This window comes from Mastomys coucha, unplaced genomic scaffold (genome assembly GCF_008632895.1).
Source record: "Mastomys coucha isolate ucsf_1 unplaced genomic scaffold, UCSF_Mcou_1 pScaffold23, whole genome shotgun sequence".
Taxonomy (NCBI): Eukaryota; Metazoa; Chordata; class Mammalia; order Rodentia; family Muridae; genus Mastomys; species Mastomys coucha.
The window spans coordinates 12,054,739-12,066,608 of NW_022196906.1; the positions used below are offsets into that span (position 1 = coordinate 12,054,739).

At 38.2% G+C, this 11,870-nt stretch overlaps 1 protein-coding gene across 1 annotated transcript in view; it reads left to right on the plus strand.

Moving 5' to 3' along the window:
- Positions 1 to 5,293: 5,293 nt before the first annotated feature.
- Positions 5,294 to 11,870, plus strand: part of Chordc1 (cysteine and histidine rich domain containing 1) — a 21,804-nt gene continuing 15,227 nt past the window's right edge. Inside the window, exons 1-2 of the mRNA XM_031343726.1 lie at positions 5,294 to 5,609; positions 9,031 to 9,080. Of these exons, the coding sequence (XP_031199586.1) occupies positions 5,546 to 5,609; positions 9,031 to 9,080 (114 nt within the window). The 5' untranslated portion in view covers positions 5,294 to 5,545. The remainder of the gene's footprint in view (positions 5,610 to 9,030; positions 9,081 to 11,870) is intronic.

An 11,870-nucleotide genomic window follows, 5' to 3' on the forward strand; every position in this document is an offset into this window, starting at 1 on the left:
AAAAAAAAAAAAAAAAAAAAAAAAAGAAGAAGAAGAAGAAGAAGAAAAGAAAAAGAAAAAGTTCAATACCAAATGTAAGATTGTGGGGTAATGCTGTGGGGAGGTGACAGAAAGCTTGTATGCTCTCTTCTCAAAGTACCTTCCCTGTTCAAGAGTCTCACCACTACTTTGTTCCTTTTTGCTGACTCGGAGAAATAATGTTTCAGCTTGTCTTCTTGGCAGTGGTCACGATTTGGCATGCTAAATGCCAAATCTAATCTCTTTTACCTATTAATAACTTAGTAGCACTTAATATGAAATTATTCCTTATCTAAAAGTCTTTCAATGCTTGTCATCTATGACATTGGTACTTACTCAGCTTTCAGACCATGCCTTTTCTATTCCATTGCCATCCCCTGCCACACACACTTTGCGTGATGGCAGATTTTGAGGCGTAAACTTCAAGGAAAGTCAGTCTCCTGACTCCGCATTGTCGCCTGGCACCCCAAACTCAGAGGTAGCCCAGATATGTCCTCGTGCTTGTGTGCTAGGGGCCCACCAAGATATCATTTCTTAACAGCTAGAAAAAGAAAATTCGGACATTGCTCTCTGACCTTCACCAATGTTCCAACGTCCTGGTTAAACCCTGACTTGGAATGTTAAGCCATTCTAACTAATTGCCTCCAGCATTGTGGGTAGGGCATTAAACCCTGGCTTGGAATGTTAAGCCTTTCTAACTAATTGCTTCCAGGAGACAGCATAGAGCATTTAGCATTCTAGATTCAGCAGTCTGCATTCAGCATTTGGACTCGCTCGCACTCAGATTAGAACCAACTTTGGTGGACTAGGACTTAGATCTATGCAGTTCATAGCCCCCTCCCCCCAGCCCAGAGCGCTTGGGCCCAGGGGGGTGCAGCACCAGTCGAGATTCAAGAGATTGAATATTCGTGATTTGAGCATTCAGCATCGAGGATTCGAGATTCGAGCTTCTACCCTCCTGGCTGGCGCACCCGCAGCCCCCGGACTCTGGCCAGGCCCATGCGGCCTGAACATGCTCGGAGCCCAGGGGTGTTGCACCAGTCCAGAGGAGATGGCTGATGTTTTAAATCCAGTGTGTTTTAGATGGCCCCAGATATGCCTCGACTACTGGGCTGCCAGATTTTTCATTTTTTCTCTTTTGCAATGATTGTAAAAGCCTCATGTCATTTTTTTGAGAAATACACTCAGATCCCACACTACTTTGTCAAGTTTGTTTGTCAAATCCGAATCCCGTGCACACCTGGCCAGAACCCATTGTCCTGTGGAACAAGGGACCCTGTAAGAAACCCCAGACCGTGGCAATCCCCTCCACTGCTTCTTTATTCACTTGTTGTTACATGAATTTCAGTTACACCTAAAGGATGCATATTATGGTCCCATACTATCTACACGCTGAGAAACATAGAAGTTCAGAAAGTGGCACTATATGGTGTTTCTGTAGAAATACAATGTGAACATGTCTAAAAATGCTAGAGGACATAAAGTGAATAAATTTCATTTTCATCACTTTTACAATTATGACATAATTTTGAAACTGGGGAGAAAATAATAAATAACCAATAGTTATAAGATTTTACAATTACATTTTAAGTGCCCAAACTACTCCTTCCATTCCCATAGTAAACTGCACAATACATTCCTAGCTTAGCTTGTGTTTCCACAAACAACCATCTATTTCTCGAGAAAGTATAATTCAAGTTCATCCCTTACTGCATCATTCTTTCCACTTTCAAGCACCCTTCCACCTAGTAAGTCCTCTGCTGCAGCTGGAACATCATAGGTCCTGATTCACAAGTGGAAAGCTCCTGAATTAATCATGTTTTCTTAGTACTCACATACATAGGGCCTTGTAAACACAGCACACCTGTGTGCACTATCTAACTGTGAGGTTTAACTTAAGGAATTATTCCTTATTCTTTATGGTTTAGGGAATTGCTGAAGCAATTTAGTTGAGTTCAGTACATTTAAATTTAAATTAAACTTAGACATATAGTCATTTGCTGCTTAGCAATCAGGCACATTTTGAGAAGTGTGACATTTGACAGCTTCACTGTTAAGTAAAGATAATAGTGTGTTTTTTTCAGAAGCCCAATGATATATGACTTAAGTCAACTGTTTGCCATGCCCTCTTTGGAAGAAACAAGAAACATAATAGACACAAGATATATGAAGCTGTTGCAAACATAATACTTCATGTTGCTGTAAACTCTGATGATGAGTAGACATATACTCTAAAATCACACGACCAGAAATATATAAACTAGTAACAGTCATTTAGTCATTACCAAGTATCTTGCCATATAAAGATCTGCTCGTGCTACCTAATGCAGTTGGCAGCATTGCTTGTTTATATTGGCATCACCAACAACACATGGGCAATCATTCAAATTCAGTGCTATCAGTAGAGAAAGCTTTGGCTTTATTATGATGTCATAGGATTATTATCATATGTGTTGCCTGTCACTCACAGAAATGTCATTATGTGGATTCTATTTTAAATATTAAAAAGAAGTAGAAAGTATGAAGAGGGAGATGTTAAAAGACATCAAAAGTATAAGGACAGAGCATAAAAATTTTATAATGAAATTGCTGGTAAGAAACAGCAAAGGGTAAAGCAAGACCGCAGGTGCCTCCGTGGTCCTCATACATTGATTTTTTTTTTTATAGAGGAGCATCATTTGGAGTAATGACTATTTGTTTGGTGGTGGTAAAATGAATCTTTGCTGCCATCTTGTGGAACAAAATAATTCTTATATTTCGTCTATAGTTGAGCATGGTAAGATTTACAGTATATAGTTATCTCTATTTATATTCTTCATTATTTAAAAGAAAATTTCAAATTATCTCTTGATATTTTCCTTCTGCTGCATTCATGAAAACCTTATCACATTCTCATTTATATGCTTTGGAGTCCAATATATTGCTTCAATAGTTATATTTCTAAACTAATTCCTTTATTTCATTTTGTTTTGAATTTTGGTCCAAATTCAACAGACTAAGAAAAATTTTCATAATGACTGTAAATGTATTTATTTACTTCTTTTCATAGTAAATATATATGTATTTTGTATATAATTTTTTTATTATTTAAGATATTAGCTGTTAAAATTTTTAGTTTTTATCAAAAATTATCTCTGATGATATGCATAAATGGTAGACAAATTGTCATGTTGAAGTTTAAATAAATGAGCCAAAATTTGCTCAACATATATTAGGTGCCATGTCAGTCATTGCAGTAGCAACTCAGGAAGTAATAACATAATAATGTAAAAATAAAAAATTCATGCTTCCTACAAGTTACAGTTTAGTGAGACATTTGAATGTCCTCATAGTTTCTTAAGATGCACTTATTTCCCATAACAAAGTGCACAATATATTCCTAGTTTAACAGAAAAACGTAAGACACACCATCTATTTCTTTTTTTGTTTTTATTTTTTTTTGTTTGTTTGTTTATTTTTCAAGACAGGGTTTCTCTGTATAGCCCTGGCTGTGTAGAACTCACTCTGTAGACAAGGCTGGCCTTGAACTCAGAAATCTGCCTGCCTCTGCCTCCCAAGTGCTGGGATTAAAGGCATGCACCATCACTGCCCAGCTTAAAGTAAGTTTTTAATCACATATATTTGTGGTATATTTTTGTGACCCATGTGCACATCACACAATATGTTTGGAAGTCAGAGGAAAAGTGGAAGGAGTCAATTCTATCCTACCACTTGGGTCTCAGGGATCTAATTCGGGTCTTTAGGCTTGGCAGCAAGCATCTTTACTCACTGAGCCATCCTGGTACCTCTTGGTGTTTTGCTTTGTTTTAACATCTATAAGTATAAATACTTTGTGTGAATAATGAAAATTAATTTATCAGTTATTTTAGCAATTCTACAGTTATTGCTGAGTGGTAGAATTGCTCATTTTGTTATCATATTTTTGTATTTTTTTCCATTTATGTACTATAAGAAATTATTTTCTGAATGTAATTTTTTTTTTTTTTTCAAGACAGGGTTTCTCTGTATAGCCCTGGCTGTCCTGGAACTCACTCTGTAGACCAGGCTGGCCTCAAACTCAGAAATCCACTGCCTCTGCTTCCCAAGTGCTGAGATTATTAAAAGTGTGTGTCACCACCGCCCGGTTCTGAATGTAAATTTTTATCAGTAAAAAACAACTGACACTAAATGGTATGCCCACTTAAGACTCATCTAATAATCCCATTAACGATGTTGTGACACTGCTATGCAATGTTGGAAATGGCCATAAAAAAGTTTTAGAGTGCTTCATCCATTTCTTATTATTTATGATTAATTTCTATGGTCGATTATAGTAGCTATCCATGGCTAAAGTGAAAATTGATACCACCTTTTAGAAATCAATTGGCAATCTATAGTCTTTTTAAAACTTAGAAGTATTTAAAAGGCTTATGCCCTTCAGGACAGTATTAGCTACTTTTAAAGTGGGGGAGGGGAACAATATGCAGTAAATTGATTACTGACGGGCACAATTAAATTGGTGAGATTATAGGAGAAAGTGAAAAATGACAGAATTCAATATATTCCGTCGTCCATAACAATAACTATAAATGACATAACAATGGCATAAAATGAAAATCCTATTAGCTTAAATAAATACATTTTATTTTTTATGTTGTAGTAACACATAAGTTTGATATTTCTAGGCATAAAAAGGATACGGAAAATGAGAATTCTTTTATTTTTGGGATGGGAAGTTTGTGAGCAGATCTTCATTAATAAACTTAGGATCATTTGTAAAGTACAAATATTTCCCGTCATCAAAACTGTTTGCTATTTCAAAAGCATCATATAGAAAGTATGTGCTGAGGGTAATACTGTTTGTAAGTTGCCTATTAATGTATCAATGTGTTTTGCACACTAAAAAATTTACAAAACCTACGGAAAGATCGAATGGTAGGTTAGTGATGACTAATGTAAAATTTCAATTTAGAATAGTGATTGACTGCACTCAAAACATAATTTTGCTCATTCTAAAGTCCTGTCTTTTTAAAACGACTTAACCTCAAATCTTGGTAACTGACGCAGTTTCAGAAGACCTTAGGAGCATAGGTTCTGAGGCTGCACAAATCTGGACCGCGGGACCGGGGAAAGGGGCGGTTCTCACCCCTCACTCGCCCTCGGTCCAGCGACCGCGGCTGCGCGGAGAACTTGGCGAGCTAAGCAACACAAAGCACGCGGGGAGAAGAGGGCCGAGGGGAGGGAGCACAAAGAGCTCGCCGCTCGCCGCGTCTTCCGCTTCCGCCCGCGGGTGTCTCATCACAACTGTCCGGGTTCATCCTACGGTGCTCTCCTGCGGCAGTCCGGCAGGAAATCTACTGTAAACCGCCCGGCGCTGGCGCCTCTTCCCGTCTCTTCTGCGCCTGTGCAACCGGAACGTTCGGGAAAATTCTTGAAGCAGTACCGGCGGCTTCCGGAAGCTAGCTGCGGCCTGGAGCGGCAGTGCTGGTGATTGCCGTGGTGATTCACCTCCCGTCCCAGGTGGTGTGGGTTTCGCCGGGAAGACGGAATGGCGCTCTTGTGTTACAACCGCGGCTGTGGCCAGCGTTTCGACCCCGAGGCCAACTCGGACGGTAAGGAGGACCGTGGGCGGCAGCCTCTCTCCCGGCCTCCCTCTCTCGACCCCTGGCCCCCTTCACCTGGCTTCACCTCATGCGATCTCCGGGAGCCTCCCTAGTCGGTCTCTCACCCCCTCGGGGAGCGCAGGGCCGGGCGCTTCGGTGTCCCCAGTGTCCCCCTCATTCCTCAGTGGGCATCCCCTGCACTTCCTCAATTCTGGGCTGCCCAGACCCGGTTTACACTTTGCCACCGCCGTGATTCCTGGGCGTAAGAGGTACAAAGAGGTGCACAGTGGGCCATTCTTGTATTAGACTTCTTGTTGTGTTTTTTGAGTACTAGTGAAGCGCTTATTGTCACTTGTCAAATTACTTGCTTTTAAAAGGACCGTGCTGGGCTGCGGAAATGACTGTTACACATCCGTTCCACAATAACGTTTTCAGCATACTTTTATTGGGGCCTGCAGCTTTAAACTACTCTTTCCAGCATAAAATGATTCCCGAGTGGTGTTCCAGAAACCAGTGTGATCTAATTTAGAATGCACAGTTAGCCCGGCCGTGGTGGCGCATGCCTTTAATCCCAGCACTTGGGAGGCAGAGGTAGGTGGGTTTCTGAGTTCAAGGCCAGCCTGGTCTACAGAGTGAGTTCCAGGACAGGGCTATACAGAGAAACCCTGTCTCGAAAAAAAAAAAAAGAATGCACAGTTAAAGCAAGCACCAATGCTGGGTGAAACCAGAGGTGTGAATGAATCTCATTAGTGAGTGGAATATTTATGCAGATTACTGGGCTGTTGCCGGAATAAACAACACTTATGCTATATATATATATATATAGTCATTCTATAACTGAACCACACTGAAGTATCTCATCACAGACTGGAATACCACATGGCAGTAACACATGTACTTTCAGCTTTGTGAAAGAGGTCAAAACCAACTCCTTAGGTAGTGATCTTGGTACACAAGTAAACTGGTAACCTTTTTCAAAATAAGACAGGGACAGGATTTAAAGGTAAAGATGCAGCCAACGTATGAACACGTGTTCAACTGTCGTGATACGTGCATATTCTACTTTGATACTGAATACACTGATGCCTTGTAGCATGGGGCGGTATTTTTAGGGCACTAGATTCCTGTCCAAAGTTCAGTAGAGATACCAGCTTGCTGTTGGAAGTTTGTGTGTCTGTGTGTGTGTGTGAGATGGAACCAGAGGCTAGGAAAGTCTCTAAGAAATAAACAGTCATCAATTTGGGGCTATAAACAGCTTCATATATATCAAGGGAACTCCAGTCAGCTGACCAAAGTGGAAAGTGATTTAGAAAGTAGGGATAAATGCCAAGTAAATTGGTTGAATGGATGACAGTTGATAACACTAGATTTAGGAGAAAACTTTTTAGAGTGGGAATCATTTGACTTTACACATTAAAATTACAAATTAAAAGATTAGTGCTGCAGGTACCGCTATGTTCTGGTTTTCAAGGAGTACAGTGATGTGTTACTTGTAAGAGGCTGCCAGTCTCTATCCAGCCCTCCTGCTCTTAGTGGTGGCCTATACGTTCCATGTTTATTGCATTATTCCATGTCCTTTTACATTGTTTTGTTTTGCCTGTATATAAAAATTAGACTATTTTCAAGATGATAGGATGTTTTAGTTTGTAATTCAAGTACATGTTAAAAAGAAATGTGAATTGTAACTTGCATGTTAAGCAGCTAAAGTAGACAAACTTTTGCAAACAGCACAGCAATTATGAGTGACAAGTGAAAATTTCAGCTAAACCTGTGTAAAAAAGGCCTCGAAACTTAACCACTAATGTGTTGTCACTTCCCATCATTAAATATGAATTTCAGGAAAACTGTTAAGTGTGATAAATGCTTAAGAGAAGAAATGTCTATCTAATTGTCATTTTCTTTTGAAAACAGTGATTTTCCCATATCATTCCTGCCAGTTAAACCGTGAAGATCTAGCTGTTCCTGACATCCTGGACTATTTTACATTGTATATTTCAGTAGTGACTGTACCTTAAATTCAGTTTTAAATGATTCCCTCTCAACTTTATATCTTTGTACATACACGTTTCCATTCTGAACTGCCATATTCATTCTATTGACATAATTAATAGCCTTTTCTTGTTCCATTGCATTAACTACTATGTTATATAATAGCAGTTACTAAGACGGTAATATCAACCTGGTACAGGTTGAGGGTAGACAGATTTCAAGACAACACCAGGAATTGGATTGTAGGGAATTAAACTTGGAAGGTTGAGTCAGTTAAGACATTTACAGAGGAATGAAACCTCCTTTCTGTACCCTCATGGCACTGTGTTGTCAGGTAATAAGTGTGTCTGTTATCTGATTATTGTAAACAAAACACTCCACATTGCTGGTGGTTTTAAATGTATTTTGTATAAGGACAAGATAAGTTAAAACTTTTATTATGTAATGTGGAGAGAGACAGGAAATACAAAATAGCACCAATGAAACAGACTATGATTTGTATCTAGGAATTGATTAAGAATGCCAATTTAGTAATTAGATATTACAGCAGTTACTAAAATATTGAATTTTTTTTCAAACTCTTTTTAGAGAATTTTTTAGGAAACTTGTGTGTATAGGTTTATAAGTATACTTCAGTTTGATATTTTCATGAAACGATATGGCCAAACAGAAGATGGGGAGGAGTGCTGAGACTGTGCTGTCAGCTAGTTACAAACTAGCACAGAGTGGGAAGGGGGCAGCTGTCCCTCAGGCTGAGCTAAGGACAGAGTGGGAAGAAGGCAGTGGTCCCTCAGGCCAAGCCAAGGATCTGCTGGCAGTTGGTGGCAGCTAGGGAAGGAGTTTACTTTGCTTCAGGGGAGTGGCTAGCCAGATGACTATGCATTCAGGCAGCACTAACTGGATCTAGTGGACATGAAATTCAGGGCAAAGGAGATGGGTTGGTGGGTCTAGGTAGCATAGCAGGTGTTGGCTATTACTGAGATACCTTGTATACATGTATGAATTTTTTAGAGAATAAAAAATAATATTGCCAGAATCCCTCGGATTTAAAGTTTTAGTAGTAAACAAAGTTTGCTGCAAAAAAAAATGAAAGACTATACAGCAGTGGTAATAGTAGCAAAATTGCAGTTATGAAGTAGCAACCAAAATATTTTTATAGTTGGAAGTCAGCACAACATGAGGGTCACAGCATTAGGAAGGGGCAGACCCCTGATACAGAGTATTTCTGGACGTTATCCTTAAACAGTTCTGGATTAGCTTTGTCCATGTTTCATACTCCTAGAGAGTTAACTTAGTATTTTTAATACAAGGAATTAATAAAGTTTTAAGGAGTTTGCCCACACTTGGAAAAAGGTTGAAACCCTAACATCTGAAGGAAGAAATGATGTATAAACTTCTGTTTATAAGCACTGTGTGATTTCCTTTCTGTGTTTTTGAGCAGATGCTTGCACATACCACCCAGGTGTTCCTGTCTTTCATGATGCCCTAAAGGTAGGAACAAGATACCCTCTCAGTTTCTTTGTATTTGCATCATAAATTTAAAGATGTAATAAAACCTTTTTTTTTTCTTCCTCAGCTTGTTAGTTTTCTAACTAGTGGTCTTCTTAATGACCACTTTGGGGTACTTTAAGCAGATTGTCTGAAGACAAAGATAGTTGACAGTAATGTTGTCCAGTTATAAAGTTATTTTATTTATATTCCAACCCACTTTTCTAATGACTTATTCCTTTCCTAAGTTTAAAGTTGAATAAAAGCAGTCATATTGGTCTTAGTCTTTATTCTGTCTCTGTGACTGACAAGAAAGGCTTCTCCTAGGTATTAGAAGTGGTTGTTTCAGGGTTTAATGCTTATACAGTTTTAGTTGGCATAGTTTACTGGAAACATGATACCATATTTTCTCTTTTATTTCTTAGTAAGCTGAAGAATCAGAGAAATGATAGAATGGTTTTTCTTGTTTGTAGGTTGTTTGTTTTTCTGACCAAATGTTCAATGTTACCTGTTTTTTTAAAAAAAAAAAACTGTATGATTAATATGAGGTATGTAAGTTCTTAGTGACTTACACATTTTTAAAACAGGATATATTTGTGAATATCAAGTTACTTTCTGTCTTTCCTTGAACATTAATATAAACAGAACTTTTTCTCCAAATATTCACCTTATGACATTAAAGTGTTTTTGTTGTTATTAATATAAATTTAACTACTCATTAGTTAAATATAAAACTAACAAGCCATATAATGCTTGTGTTACCTGAAATTTACTGAGCCATGGAATCCAGCAGCTTGGAAAGCCAAGATTTGCAGTACATTTATCGAATACAGACAGACAACAAGAATCTGGAGAATTATTGTCAGTGACAGCACTTGCCATCCGAGCAAGAGGACGACCTAAATTTGATTCCCCAGCACCTACATAAAATTAGAGTGAAAGGCGTTTCTTAACCACAGGGCAGAGGAAAGTGGGTCCTTAGGCCTCTCTTTGGGAACCCGTCTAGATGAATTATCAAGTTCTAGGTTCTGTGAGAGACCTTGTCTTACACAGTTAGGTGGAAAGAAATAGAGGACACACACCTGAACACACAATAAATTGAGTAAATAAAAACTATTACAACTGCAAAGATGAGGGTCATAAAAATATTTCAGTTGAGGAGTGAAATGGTTTGATATTGTCTGTAGAACACATTAGGTTGTGTCCTAAGAATCACAGTAGATGACAACTTGAGGATACAAATGAATAGACTTACAAAAATGGGAAGCAAGCATCCCAGTGGATAGGAAATCAAAAGTACTAGAAGGGAATAATACAAAATTTCAAAACGTACACTAAGAAAGGTAATGAACAGAAGTCAAAAAATTCTTTTCCAAGAAAGAGAAGTACACCTCCATAATCCGTGTCAACACATTAAAGACTGTTAGAGGCTCAAAGAGCAGAGCAAGAGCCAGACGATAGGCCCCTGGAACATTGTTTCCTTGTCATAGAACTGAGCAGATAACATAAACTTAGCAATTGCACCTTTGTTTAGATTTTTTTTCATGTATCAGTTAAATGCTAAGTATGTGACTTATACATATGCATATATATGTATGCATCTAAAAGTAACACTGACAGTATTTTTTGAAGAGTATAGATAATATCGGTACTGTTTAAACTCTGTAAGATTGGTAATTGGTTCATATGCATCTCAATCCAAGGGTCTCAAGAAAAGAAAAAATTACAGGATATTCAGTTTTTCCTTTTAAAGACCAGAGAGAAGCCTAAAAGAGCATATAGTGTTTAAAAGAAAGATCACTACCAAAACTTCTATGCTGTAAGAAACTACACATGTGAATTTAATATTATTTTAGGGATGCAAGGATATTGTATTTCTATTTCTTTACTCTCTTCTACATTGGAACTAAAAATAACTGAAAGTTACCTTGAGTAAGCTGTTCATGGTAAACTATGTAAAGTATCTGTTCTTTGAGTGAAATAATTATGAGACCTTTTCAGTGGCATAGCATCAGACACAGAAAAGATGAAGAAAGGCCAAAGCAGCTCCTAATCAGAGCAGGATACAGAGAAAGAACCAATAGTAAATCTTAAGGGGAGGTTAAGGCAAGCAGCGCGGCTTCAGAACCAAGTGCCTCTGGTTTTTGTTCCTCGTGGCTTTTATTAAGAGTTAAGAAAGAATCAAGATGATGAAGGCTTCTAAATACCAAAGCAGTCACTTTTCTGGCTAACCAAGGGGGGATTATTTTCATTGGTTTAATGTTCTAGTCAGTTAAGGACTTCTCTTATTACCTGAAACTGAGGATGTATGTTTATGATGGGAAAGCACTGAACATATGTATTACTCTGGGCCTTATAAGCTCTGGATTGACTAAAGTTGCCCTGCTGATAATTCATTAAAAGTGTTCTTTGCTGGCTTATGTTTTGGTTGGTAGGCAGAAGACATTCTCAGTCCCTAATTTTGTGGCTCCTTGCTTTAATACCCAGGAGGCCCGTGATAGTTTGTTAAAACTGTACATACCTCAATTGCTTATGTCCTGCTTCTGGCTATCAGATTAGTTTACTTTAAAAACTAAAGTACTATAATTGCTATTTAGTAGATTTATTTTTCCCAAGTAAATCACCTTATTCCTGAGATCCTTTAAATACATGAATTAGAGAGAGTGTGTTGGAAATTGAACATGGGGTCTTGTGTACACTGGAAGAGCCCTTTCAGTGAGTTACATTCTCATCCATAGATAGTGTTAAAAAACTTTTTTTTTTTTTCCAAAAACTTAAATACTCTTAAAAGCA